The 12054-nt window shown below is 44.6% G+C and overlaps 1 protein-coding gene across 3 annotated transcripts in view; it reads left to right on the top strand.

The window, feature by feature from the left end:
- The window catches only part of LOC126996427 (trichohyalin-like), a 178039-nt gene that overhangs the window by 147614 nt on the left and 18371 nt on the right, over window positions 1-12054 (top strand). For 2 of the 3 annotated variants that reach the window (XM_050856847.1, XM_050856848.1), the window contains 2 exons: window positions 398-501; window positions 7920-8022. In XM_050856847.1, coding sequence (XP_050712804.1) covers window positions 398-501; window positions 7920-8022 — 207 coding nt within the window. The remainder of the gene's footprint in view (window positions 1-397; window positions 502-7919; window positions 8023-12054) is intronic. The other variant, XM_050856849.1, reaches the window with a different exon arrangement.

Raw genomic sequence — 12054 nt, 5'->3', positions numbered from 1 at the left:
TCTTTCTCTGCCTCTGTGGTGGATAGTGGAGTGTTTCCCATGTGGTATTGGTGTGCTGGATATCCCTTCACTGGTAGCCTGGTAACGCACTCCCAGGTCTTTCTCTGCCAAGAACATGCTTTCAGAAACTTCAGATTGTCCCTCTGTACTACTCTCAGCGTGCCGGTGTATAGCTTGCTGTCGTGTCTCTTCAACCGCTGAGACGTCAATCATTGTTCCATTCCCAATTTATACAGTCCCACGTCGTAAAATATGAAGTCCATTGTTTATATTCATTTTTCATTTATGGCCACAATGAAAACTACATATTGGAAAGGCACACAACACGCTATTCACATTAAGATAAAAAAATGATGATGCTAAAAGAGAGGCTGAACTAGTGCTGTGTGCTTGTCAGGTCCGGACGCTGCGCCAGGCCGAGACGGACGCCACGCACAAGATCACGGAGCTGGACGACCGAGTGCAGGAGCTGACCAAGAAGCTGGCTGCTGAGGGCGGCCCGTGAGTACCTGCCGATCTGCTTGCTGTGTGTGTAGGCTTGCTGAGTATACTGACTTACTCTTCCCTCCCGTTAACACATTCTCTTTCTCTGCTTCTCTCTCTCTCTCTCTCTCTCTCTCTCTCTCTCTCTCTCTCTCTCTCTCTCTTCTGTTCTCTCTCAATCTCTCTCTCTCTCTCTCTCTCTCTCTCTCTCTCTCTCTCTCTCTCTCTCTCTCTCTCTCTCTCATATCTCTAAAAGCTTTCATCTTAATTATTTTCCACCTACCTCACTCCACCTTTCCTTGCCTTTCCTCAACTCACCTTTAATGCGTCACTTCTCCGTATTAACTTTTTTCTTTTTTACCTTTTACTTTCATTCTTCCTCTTCTAAGTCTCGTGTCAGGACCTACGTTCATCTTTCTTCACTCGTCTTAAGCTTGTAATCTTTTCCTCCCCTCACGTTGCGTCTCAGTATTTTCTTTTCCTTGCCACACGATTTCTTTGTTTCTCTTTGGTCACGTTTATCTCTGGTAACTCTTCGTTCACATTACATTATTTTCTGCACTGGTACTTTGCTCCTCTCTCTCTGGTCTTTATAATTCTGTCATTTTTCACTCAATTTTCATTCTTCTTCTCTAAACTCCCTTATTTTTTTTTGAGCCATCCTCTTAATTACTAGTATACGCACACTCAGTCAGTCACTCACTCACTCATTCATGCATTCACTCATTCATGCACTCACTCACTCACTCACCCTATCTTTCACCCTTGTACTATAATATTTCCATCTTATCTTTCGACTCTCTCATTAATTCCCTTTCATTCACACTCACTCACTCATTCACTCACTCACTCATTCACTCACTCACTCACTCATTCACTCACTCACTCACTCACTCACTCATTCACGCACTCATTCACTCACTCACTTACTCACCCTCTCACCGTCTCATGTTCCGCCTCTCACTCATTAATTCACTTTCACTCACACTCGCTCGCTCACTCATTCACTCACTCACTCACCCTCTCACTCACTCACCTTCTCATCTCACCTGACCAGCATCTTCTATCTCTTTTCCGCGTTCCTTCTCCTCTCCCTCCTTTTCCTTCCCGCCTCCATTCCTTCGACCTTGTTGCCGCCAGCCAAACTAATCTTGCTTAGACGTTTCTCTCCCTGGAACGGCCTGACTCGCCCTAACCCGAGTGGCGTGCCGTGTTAATGACCAAAATATCTCCCCGCGGCGCATTATTATTGTATGAAAGGCGGTGAGAAGTAAGAAAATTCCGCCTAGCTTTTATTTTTATTTATGTTTTAACTTTTGTGCCATTGTCATTTGCCTCTTACTTTTTGCTGTTAAGATAAGTCACTTCTCTCTCTCTCTGGTTCTCATTTTTATTTTTTGGTTTATTTTATTTGGTGTTTTAAACTCCGCGTGGCTTTTATTTTTTTAGCTTTGTGACATTATTATTTGCCTCTTACTTTTTGCTGTTAAGATAATTCACTTCTCTCTCTTTGGTTTTCATTTTTATTTTTTGGTTTATTTTATTTGGTGTTTTAAATTCCGCGTGTTTTTTTTTTCTAGCTTTGTGACATTATTATTTGCCTTTTACTTTTTCCCGTTGAGATTTATTAACTTCTCTTTTTTCATATTTATTTTAGTGTTTTCTTTATATTACGTCTTTATAACCCAAGCACCCCAGCAAATTAACCTATCGATTCTGTGTTAAGGTAATTGCTCGTCCCCATTTATGAACGCAATGTTGCAGATATCGTGTTCAATTTTCGACACGACAGACATTTGATGGAAACAAGGTAAGTTACGAAATTGGGTAAACTTGGAGGGAAGGAGGAAGCGACGTGTGTGTGTATGTGTGTGTGTGTGTGTGTGTGTGTAAGTTTGCGCGCACCGTATTTCCCTCTCGTCAGGCTCCGGCAGCTCACACGGGGATCACCTGACACCTCTGGAAATTGCTTCATGTTGTTTCCTCGGAGCAGCGAACGGAAACACGGGAGCTAGAAACGAAATGCTGCTGGTTGTCGTTTTTATGTGCGCGTGTGTGTGTGTGTGTGTGTGTGTGTGTGTGATATTGGGTAACTGTCAATGTAGCACTTACTGAAGGCATATTAAAAAGCTGATAATAAGTGAAATGATACAATATTTGTGTCGGAATAAAGACCGCTGGGGCGTGACCGCATATGGAGCTCCGCTAAAAGTTATGGATGAAAATTGTAAGTTAGGTTCGTTAAAATAAAATTGGTATAAAGAAAAGGTAACGAAGGAGGAGGAAGAGGAGGAACACAAAGAAACACAAAGGAAGGACAAACAACAGCAGACCTGCTGGTCCTTACTAGGCTGTTTGTGACAAGCTACACTAACTATCTAATCAAAGGTGGAAGATGAAAGACAGCAGAGGCGAACAAAGGCTTGGAGGAGGAGGAGGAGAAGGAGGAGGAGGAGGAGAAGGACTAAAAGAAAAAGAAGAGAAGGAAGATGAAAGAGGAGAAGGGAAAAGAAGTGAAAGAAGTAAGATAATTAGAATGAAGAAGAGGAGGAGGAGGAGGAGGAGGAAGAGGAAGAAGGAGAGGAGGGAAGAGGGAGAGAAAAAGAAGACGAAGAAGAAAAAGAGTGGGACTAGGAGGAAGGAGGGAGGAGAGAGAGTGGTGGAAAGAGGAAGAAAATAACGAAGATGAAAGTGAAGACGAGGAGAAGGAAGCGTCGGGGTGCATGGGGAAGGGAGGGACCGAGCGAGGTTTTTGAGGTTGACGGTAATGATGAAATGTGTTCCGTTCTTGCGCGTGCTGGAGGGAGGGGGGCGGGGGGGCGGGAATCATTATTTTTACAGCAATGGAAGCACTAAGCACTAACCCACTAAGCATTGTTCCGGCAAAAAGGAGTTATAGAGGTCAGAAAAAGGCTCAGTTTCGGAGTTCAAGTAATAAGTGTCATCTTTGTAATGGTTTTGAGGCCCGACAAATTTTTTTCTATTCCGGGGCCGAGCGTGGCAGATAACGATGGCTTTAGAGAGCGTCACTTCGTACACCAGTTAGGCATAAGACGAGGAGTGGAGACAAGGGAGAGAGGAATAATTTGTACTAGTTTCATTTTCTCCTTTCTCTTAGCGTTCTCTCCACAAGTCCATACAGTCTTGTCTGGGGAACTCATACAATCTTGTCTGCGGAACTCACTCATTTTTTACCCTTAAACATTAGCGAGCTGAAAGGAGGAATCGAGGCGTATTGGTATTGGAAAGTTTACCCTCTGCTTTCTCCTCTATTGTCTGCAGTAAATGACACAAACTAAAAACTAAGCAAAATGTCTAAAAGGTGCGCATAACAAACTGCTCCCATGAAGTAAAACAGGAAAACCAGAATATGTATTTTATGCCGGAATTTGTATCGTTTAATTACCTGTTGTCTTTATGCTTCGATGGTATCCTCTTTTATTATTTCTACACAAGGTTCTTATTTATTCGTTGCCTGGAGGACTCATTAAAATCTACCCGTTTTCTTTTTCACCTTATCTGGGACACAAGGCACAAGACGCCCACTTGTTCTTCTTCCTTTGTTGGTTGGGCTTTTTAACTTCCCGTCCGCATTTGCTCCTCATCATTAAGTGTCTCATTCTTGGCACGATCTTAAAACTCAAAGAAACGGAGCCTTGATGAGAGATACACGAAGCTTGCTATTTTTTTCCTTGCCGTGTAGTAAACAAACACACACACACAGGCTGAGTAATGAGACTCGTGTGGCAGGTGCAAAATTATAGGTGTCACGGCCTTCCCTCTCCTTTACTCTCCGCCACCCAAGCTTCCGCCGCCCGCCGGAGAACACACGCGAGGCGGACAACCGGGATTATCTCGCGAGACAATCTTTTACCTTCCTTCTCTGTGGTGTTTTATGGGCAGATGTGACGGATCAAGCTTTTTCTTTTCCCTTTTATCCTCCCTCTTCCTTTCCTCCCTCTTCCTTTCCTCCCTCTTCCTTTCCTCCCTCCACCCCATTTCCTATTTTGGCTCCTCCTACATACACCTCGTTCTCCCCCTCTCTGTCCTCCTACCTACACACAAGCACACACACACAACTTTTACCTTCAGAATAAACCGTGTCTCCCTCGTCCCTAGACATACAATGGCCTTCTCATCCTCCTTCCTCTCCTCTCTATTCTCTTCCTCTTCTCCCTTCTCTTCTTGCTCCATATACTCCTTCTCTCCTCCTTCCCACACACAAGCACACCCAGCATTTTCCTCCTCAAAATGAACCTTCTCTCGTCTCTTCCTTGTCCCGCAAAGACTCCCAACACTCTCATCCGTGTGTCAGCGCCTCGCTTTCATCACCACCCCAACATTTTGATCCCTCCGAGAATTTCCCTAATTAATTTCCCTGCCAAGGTTATGTGCCCGTCAGAGCTTGTTGAAAAGTTTTGAATTACGTCCGTATGATTTCCTCTCTCCACTTACGCTTCCTTCTCCACGCCGCCATCCCATTTACTCTGCTTTCTCCATCGTACTCTCCCTTCGTCTTTCTTCCTGCATCCCCATCTCTTCCTCCTCCCTCTTTTTCTGGGTTCTTCCTTCCCTCCTCCTCCCTCCTCAAGTTTTAAAGTGTCTCGTAAAGCTATTGAAGCGAGGCGTCGTAAGGTATGATTGGGTGAAGGGAGGAGGTGTATGAGGCGGGGTTGAGAGGAGGCATGAGAGCAGAATGAAGGGATGGAGGGAAGGACTACCCGGGTTGGAGAGAGAGGAGGTGTACTAGGATTGGGGGTGAAGGAAAAAGGTCGTGATGGAGGTGAGGGGAAGGGGAGCTAGGCCAGGTGGGGAGAGGAGTGACCTTGGCAACGCTTACCTCACTCGCACCCACACACACCCTCAGGACAGTGCCAGCCCGTGCCACCGACCTTCACCTCCTGCCCTCACGTCCTCCCACGGCGCCGTAAATTGTCTGGTGGGTGCGCGTGTGTGCGTGCCTTTGTTTGTGCCTGTGTGGGGGGGGCTGGTGGTGGGAGGAGCAAAGAGTATGGGAACAAGGCCATAGGTCGATGTGAATGCCTGCCAGGGTAATGTACGGTAGGTTACATTGATTCTTTATGTCCCTGTTTTCCTCTTATTTGTCTAGCCGGGTGATGCAGGCGAAGGTTGACTTTAGAGACTGAAACGATGTGAAGGTGAAAAAGAGGCAGTAAGAAAAAGAGGGGTGGTTACAGGTTTAATGTGTAGATTGTGGCCGCTACTTGTGACTGGCAAACGATAGCAAACAGCGTCTCAATACAATACCGGAACAAAGAATGAAACACTGAACCATGCCCCAACTCAGTACCGTTACATATTCGAAACCCTAACGACCCGCCATCATATATTACAGCTTGATTATTAGGGCAGACCATCCAGTAAGGTCACCTCTCACATCCAGGGTAAAGAACTGACATGTGCCTTGCTGTTCATTCTACCAGAGACATCTCAAGTATAGGCTTCACTGATTCTACTCATACCACAAGTCTTAAAAAGGTTAACCCGGTAGCTGCGGGGGTCATGTTTCTTAGGTTAGGTTAGGTTAGGTTAGGTTAGGTTAGGTTAGGTTAGGTTAAAGGCCCCTCTAATTAAAATAATGAGAAAGAATCATCACTCACCCAAACCATTTCTTAATATATATCAACGCATGTGTGATCAGTTTATGCATCATCTATTTTGGGAGGTTTATATCATGGCAGAAATTTGGCCCATCACTGGTACACGGTAAAGCCACAAATTTGGCCCGTCGCTGCTACCGGGTTAAACAGAAATATAGCGAGTTTGTATCGGGTAATTTGCCATCTGTTGTCCTCATTTGTAAACTTCCGAGCTCTTGTTTTCATGGATTAATTAATTTCGCATGAGGTGACTGGCGTGAGGGGAAAGAGAGCGAGAGAGTGGGAGCTTCTTTTTAGTCGAGACGAAATACCATGAAAATCAGCAGAAGGCGGGAGAGCGTTCCTGTTGCGCCTTCCCCAGCTCGTTACTCGCCCCCATCCTTCACTTAAATGAGAGGAAACACCAATAATTAACCATTTAGTCGATAACCATATATGAAGGCAGTTATTTGGGTAATGGTGCAGTTTTGGGGGTCGGAAACTGGCAAACAAAAGAGGCAAAGTACGACAATCTGGCAGCGTTGCTCTTCATCCATTCACGCGCCTTGCCTGTTTGTCTGGCTTCTCTAACTCCGTCTGTCTGTCTGTTTGGTCCAGGGAATTAATTTTGTTGGGTGCCAGGTGAGAGAGAGAGAGAGAGAGAGAGAGAGAGAGAGAGAGAGAGAGTTTAATTAATATGGGTTCAAGACTATCCTGCTCGTGCCATTGAATAATTAATTGCACACCTGTCACTGTCATATTGATGGGCCTCGTCACGTAGCATCAAAATAACCGATCGTGTGCGTCGTAACTTCAGTACACACACACACACACACACACACACACACACACGGAAGCACCACTCACTTAATCCCCCGTCATGGCCGTCAGTTGGTTCGAGGTAACTATTATAAGAAAGCTGCCGTATATTTTTTTTTCGACGAGACCGTTTTTAGTCTTATCAAACCTGTTGGAATCTTCGCGTGACGGCCTCGACGATTCAAGCAAAAGGAATTAACTCGTGCTTGGCTTCGTCTGCTTCGGGTCGCGGGTCTTGAACTGAATCGGCAGTTGAGTAATAGTGAGTACTTCCTCCGACGTGCTCCTCCTGCTCCATCACAATAAATATTATACAGATAAATGGGGAGACATTTATGTTATTAAAGTGTTTAAAGACAGTCCCGCACAGCTATTTTGCTGGGTGTGCGCCATATACCCAAGCTGATTTCGGCGCCATGACCAAACACCGCAATCTCTGGGTGTTCTTCCGAAACAAGAGCTTGAATGAATCACTTTCATAGTTTGAGGTTCGACTCGTGGGTTAAGGTTGTCGAACAGTGGCTGTCAGGCCGGCCCGGAGGACGGACTCCCTCGTGAGGACGGTTCGTGTGTCTTCCAATCAGGTACGGAGTTGATTTTCTTCGTCATAAATTTATTTCACAATGGATGGTGAAGTAATGATTTGAGCACACCAGACACTCTTGCCGTTTCATCTACTAATTTTGTCTATTCCCATTGCAGAAGTCACTAAATGGGTAACTAGTGTTTTATACTAGTTCTGAAGTAATGCGTTATCCCATATTCCCTTTGAAAACTGTGGCTGTCATATCAAAGCGTCTAGTTACCATTAGTGTATGTTGTAGGTTATATGTACTGGTCTCGAGAGAAGGAAAGTAAATTAACGCAATATAATATTTTTATGTGCCGCCCCTAGCGCCGGTAGGCTCTTTTGAGTGGCTTAGTGGACGGCCCGGTGCTGGCGCGGGGGAATTTGGACCTTTTGTGGCTGTCGTGTTGTATGATTGCCGTCTCAGCGCTTTTCCACCGTCCTTGCAGTCCCGTGCGACACCTACGATTCCCGTGCTGGCAAGGCTCCAACCCTTCCTGCTGCGGCTGTTCTGCTCTTTGGAATTGCCCCCACCGGAGCCTGCTCGTTGAGGTACTAACTGGTTATGAGAAGTTGGTGTGCCTGGCTGGTAATGAGTTGTTAAAGAGTAGTTATGTATTTTATTATTACTAGTTTTAAATCTTATAACTGCTCACATACACACACACACACACACACACACACACACAAACACACGTCATTGTTCATATCCTCCCCCATTCTTTCATTCTCCATAGATATTAGAGTTGCAATTTCATGGAGCTCCGACCTTTGTCTTCTAGCAAAGAGGCAGCGTCGGGCGTATCTGATTTGTGATAGTCTTGCCTTTTAACGGTAGACAAAAATACTCTTACGGTAAAAGTGACGCCTACATACTCGCTCTTCAAAACCTCTTACCTTGCTGAGTAGTAAAGGAGCAGTTCTTATGGTGCAGTTCTCATAGTGTTCGCTGCTCCCAAAAATTTCGCCCCAATGCATCTTTTTCTGTCTCTTCATATCCATTTGTATTTTTTTTATCTTGGGCGGACGCTATTATTTGTGTGCAATGAAGTGATGAATGGGCGAGACGTGAAGCGGAGCGGAGAACCAATGTTTCAAGAAGGGGAAGAGGAGGAGGAGGGGAAGCAGCAGCGGGGGCAGCAGCAACGCGGGGCAATATCACTTTTTCTCGTTTCATTCCCAAACTAAGGAAGAATGAAAATAGGTAGCTAGGAATAAGTGTGGAGACTAGGAATAAGTGCCGTATTACTAAACATTTCGTTGCCCAAGATCACATATTTGACAAGGCTTTCCTAGGAGTTATGGGCATTTCCAGGATTAATTTTATGGCCCTGGTGGTAGTTTTATCCTTCTTCTGTACCGTGAACCTTAAGAAACACTCATTAGAACCTGATTGACCCCTTCTTTGACCTTTAGAAATAGATATGAAAAGCAAAATTGTCTTATAATACCGACCTCTATACCTCTATGGATTAAATTTTAGCCTTTTTGTGATTGGTTCTGAAAATGCACGCACAAGCACTAAAAATCTAACTTCGAAAAAAGAAAATGTAACTGGTTAGGATAATGATTTTCCTATACACTTTTCATGAACTTTGCGAATTAGCTGCGTGCTCGTGTAGTGTCTGACCCACCTGAGGGGTTAAGGAGTGGTTTTCCCATCTCCCCGGTCGCGGGTTCGATCCCTGGATTAATTTCTCATGCGTTTCGTGACACGCTGTGGTTGTGTAGATACAGTGAAGGGGAATTCGGGCAATACGCTCGTTGTGTTCTTGATCGTGTTCACATTGGCGTTCTTCCAATCTGGGTTTCTTAGTTCATTACCAGAGAATTTTGAATGGGGCGTCGTGCACTGAGTATTGGCCTCAACGATAACCTTAATGATTACCTTGTATTTGTTACTTTGAAAGAAAAAATATATCCTTCGGAACCTCTTTGGTCAACTATTTTTTTTTCTCCAGAAGCAACATTTAAGTTTATCACTCCGAGTATCTTTAAAGTCAATCAGACCTATTGGTAAACTTTGCAGCAGTTTATTTTTCTCCCGTTTTCTTCAAATATCCTGCAACTTGGACACTTCCAACGAAGAAACGTTTGGTCAGTTTCGAAAGTTGAAATTGAATCTCGTGTATCGTCTGATATTTTTCAGTGAACGAAGCGCCACGCAATAATATTTCCCCGAGCCGAGTGGTTTATGTTGCTTGGCGCTGGAAAGTTGTTCGTCGAATCAAATTCCGTCATAATAGTTGGATGGACGTTGGGTTTGGCTTTACTGGAATCATACTGCACCAAACGCAGTTATATAATTATCATGATTGGTTTGAAGATTCACAATTTAAGGCAATACATTTATAAAGGCAGACAATAGTTATATATTCATTGAGTTCTCCGTAGTTAAGCTCTGTATTTCAGTGCAAAACAATAGCACAAAGCAGGCATGTAATAGATTCATCGATATTCCCCTGAAAGTTTACAATATTAGTGGTAAAGATAATATAAAGAACTAATGCAGTTATCTTTATGCATACAACGAGAGTCCTCTGAAGTTTTATAATTTAAGACTGGAGAAAAAAAATCTGTGTGGTACGGTCCATGCTGAGTTCACCTCGCTGACCGCCGGAATACCTCGCCTGCTAACCCGCCGCCCTGCCGCCCTCCACGCGCTGCCGCACCGCCACCTGCAGCTGCCCTCTCGGTCCCTCCTCCTCCCCCCTTCCCACCGCCGCTCCTGTCCCCCTCTCGCCGGCTCGTCCGCCCATCCATGGCCATCCGTCAGCGGGCCGTGGTGGCGAGCGGGACGAAATTAAATTAAATCCCCATGACGGCCCACGCTGGTGCATTTCACGTAATTTCCATTGTTCTCCTAAAATTGGTTTACAGGACTCATACGGTTTTAAATCATATCCTTTTTATTAACATACATGACTAATGAGTATGTGTCATCCATGGATATTAAGTTCCACGGTAATGAAAGCAAAAAACGAAAAACGAAAATATTCAGAGCCAAAATATTCGTGGCTCGTCAACAGCCGGCCAACGAGTGGCAGCGACGTTTTATAGTAACAGTGACATCGGTACAGTGTATGCGTTACCCACGACCTCTGTAGGTAAATAGGAGCATAGTCGCACTGATCTGACGTTCAGTGCAATAACATTGATCACACATCCAGTTTTAACAAGACAGAGTTCCCTTCGTCCCCCAGCACCCTAATCTAACATAAACCTCGATGTGCCTCCTATGGGCTGTCAGATTAAAATTACTAAACGAGGTAGTTAATAAAAAGTTATCATTTTACATAAATTATCAAGTTATTCAGTCAAAAAAGTAATAAATCTTAGCTTTGTAAAGATACTGCTTCTTTTGATATACTTGCCCGTAGCTTTTTCCCATCTTCCGAAGAGTTTTGATTTAGTTTCAACTTAAATATAGAGGAAAATGTGTATCCCGGCGTGTGCCTGTAATCGAGTGTTCCCCTTCGTTAGGTTTGGAGGGAATCTGAAGACAATGCAATGAACATCCAAGAGACTCAAGCCCCGAAAGCGGAAAAGCTGATAAGAATTAAATGGCTTCACTTAGTTCTTCATTAAGTGCAATTACCAGCGACTGCTCTCCCTCATGAAGCAATTAGCATCAGACTATGTTTTCCATCCGGCAGGATATTAAGGCGAGGGCGGAGGAACGGTAGAGGAAACGAGGACTAGAGAGGAACACGGGAAGAGGAACAGAGCCATATTGGAGGGTGGAGACAGAATAGAGAATACAAGGAAATAAGGGTAAAGGAAGAGTGAAAGGTGAAGGAATAGGAGACAATGGTGGAGGAATGGTAGGACCGAAGTGAGGAAGAGGAGGAGACAACGGCAGAGACATGAGAGACAACCGAGACAGAGAAATAAGACAGGCCCATTGGAGAACCTATAAAAAGACAAAAGCAGTATTGAGAAAAGACGAAAATCAATGGGGAAAATAAAACATAAGAGATTAGAGAGAGAGGACAAAGGCAGAAAAATGAGAGACAGCCGAGATAGAGAAATAAGACAGGACCATTAGAAAACCTATAAAAAGATGCAGTGCTGAGAAAAGACGAAAATCAACGGGGAAAATAAAAAATAAGATAAATTAAAGAGAGAAAACTAAGGCAGAGAAATGAGAGACAGCACTTGGAAAACTATAAAAAGACATGCAGTTCTGAGAAAAGACGAAAATCAATGGGGAAAATAAAACATGAGAGAAATGAGAGAGAGAGAGAGAAGACTAAGGAATGAGTAGAATGCGGAGGTTGAGAAATGAGGAACGGTGCTGGAGAGGCGAGATGGGATGACAAGGGTGCCGCCGGACAGAGTGCCACGCGTGCCTCGTCCCTGAGCTCAGCAAGGCCGCTCCGCATATTCTCTCATAACTGGAGAAACGTTTCGCATATGTCTCGCTTGCAACTTTAGCTTAGGTGGCGCCGCTCCACATCACGGATCTGCCTCGCCCGCTGCCAGCCATGCCCCGCGGTGCCTCAGCCAGACATGCAAATCTGCCCCGACGGGAGACGAGGAAACTTTGGCCGCAAGCAGAACATAAATTTATCCCATATTCCT

Source organism: Eriocheir sinensis, chromosome 10 (genome assembly GCF_024679095.1).
Source record: "Eriocheir sinensis breed Jianghai 21 chromosome 10, ASM2467909v1, whole genome shotgun sequence".
Lineage (NCBI taxonomy): Eukaryota > Metazoa > Arthropoda > Malacostraca > Decapoda > Varunidae > Eriocheir > Eriocheir sinensis.
The sequence above is the reverse complement of the archived record's forward strand: the minus strand, read 5'-3'. Positions and strand labels throughout refer to the sequence as shown.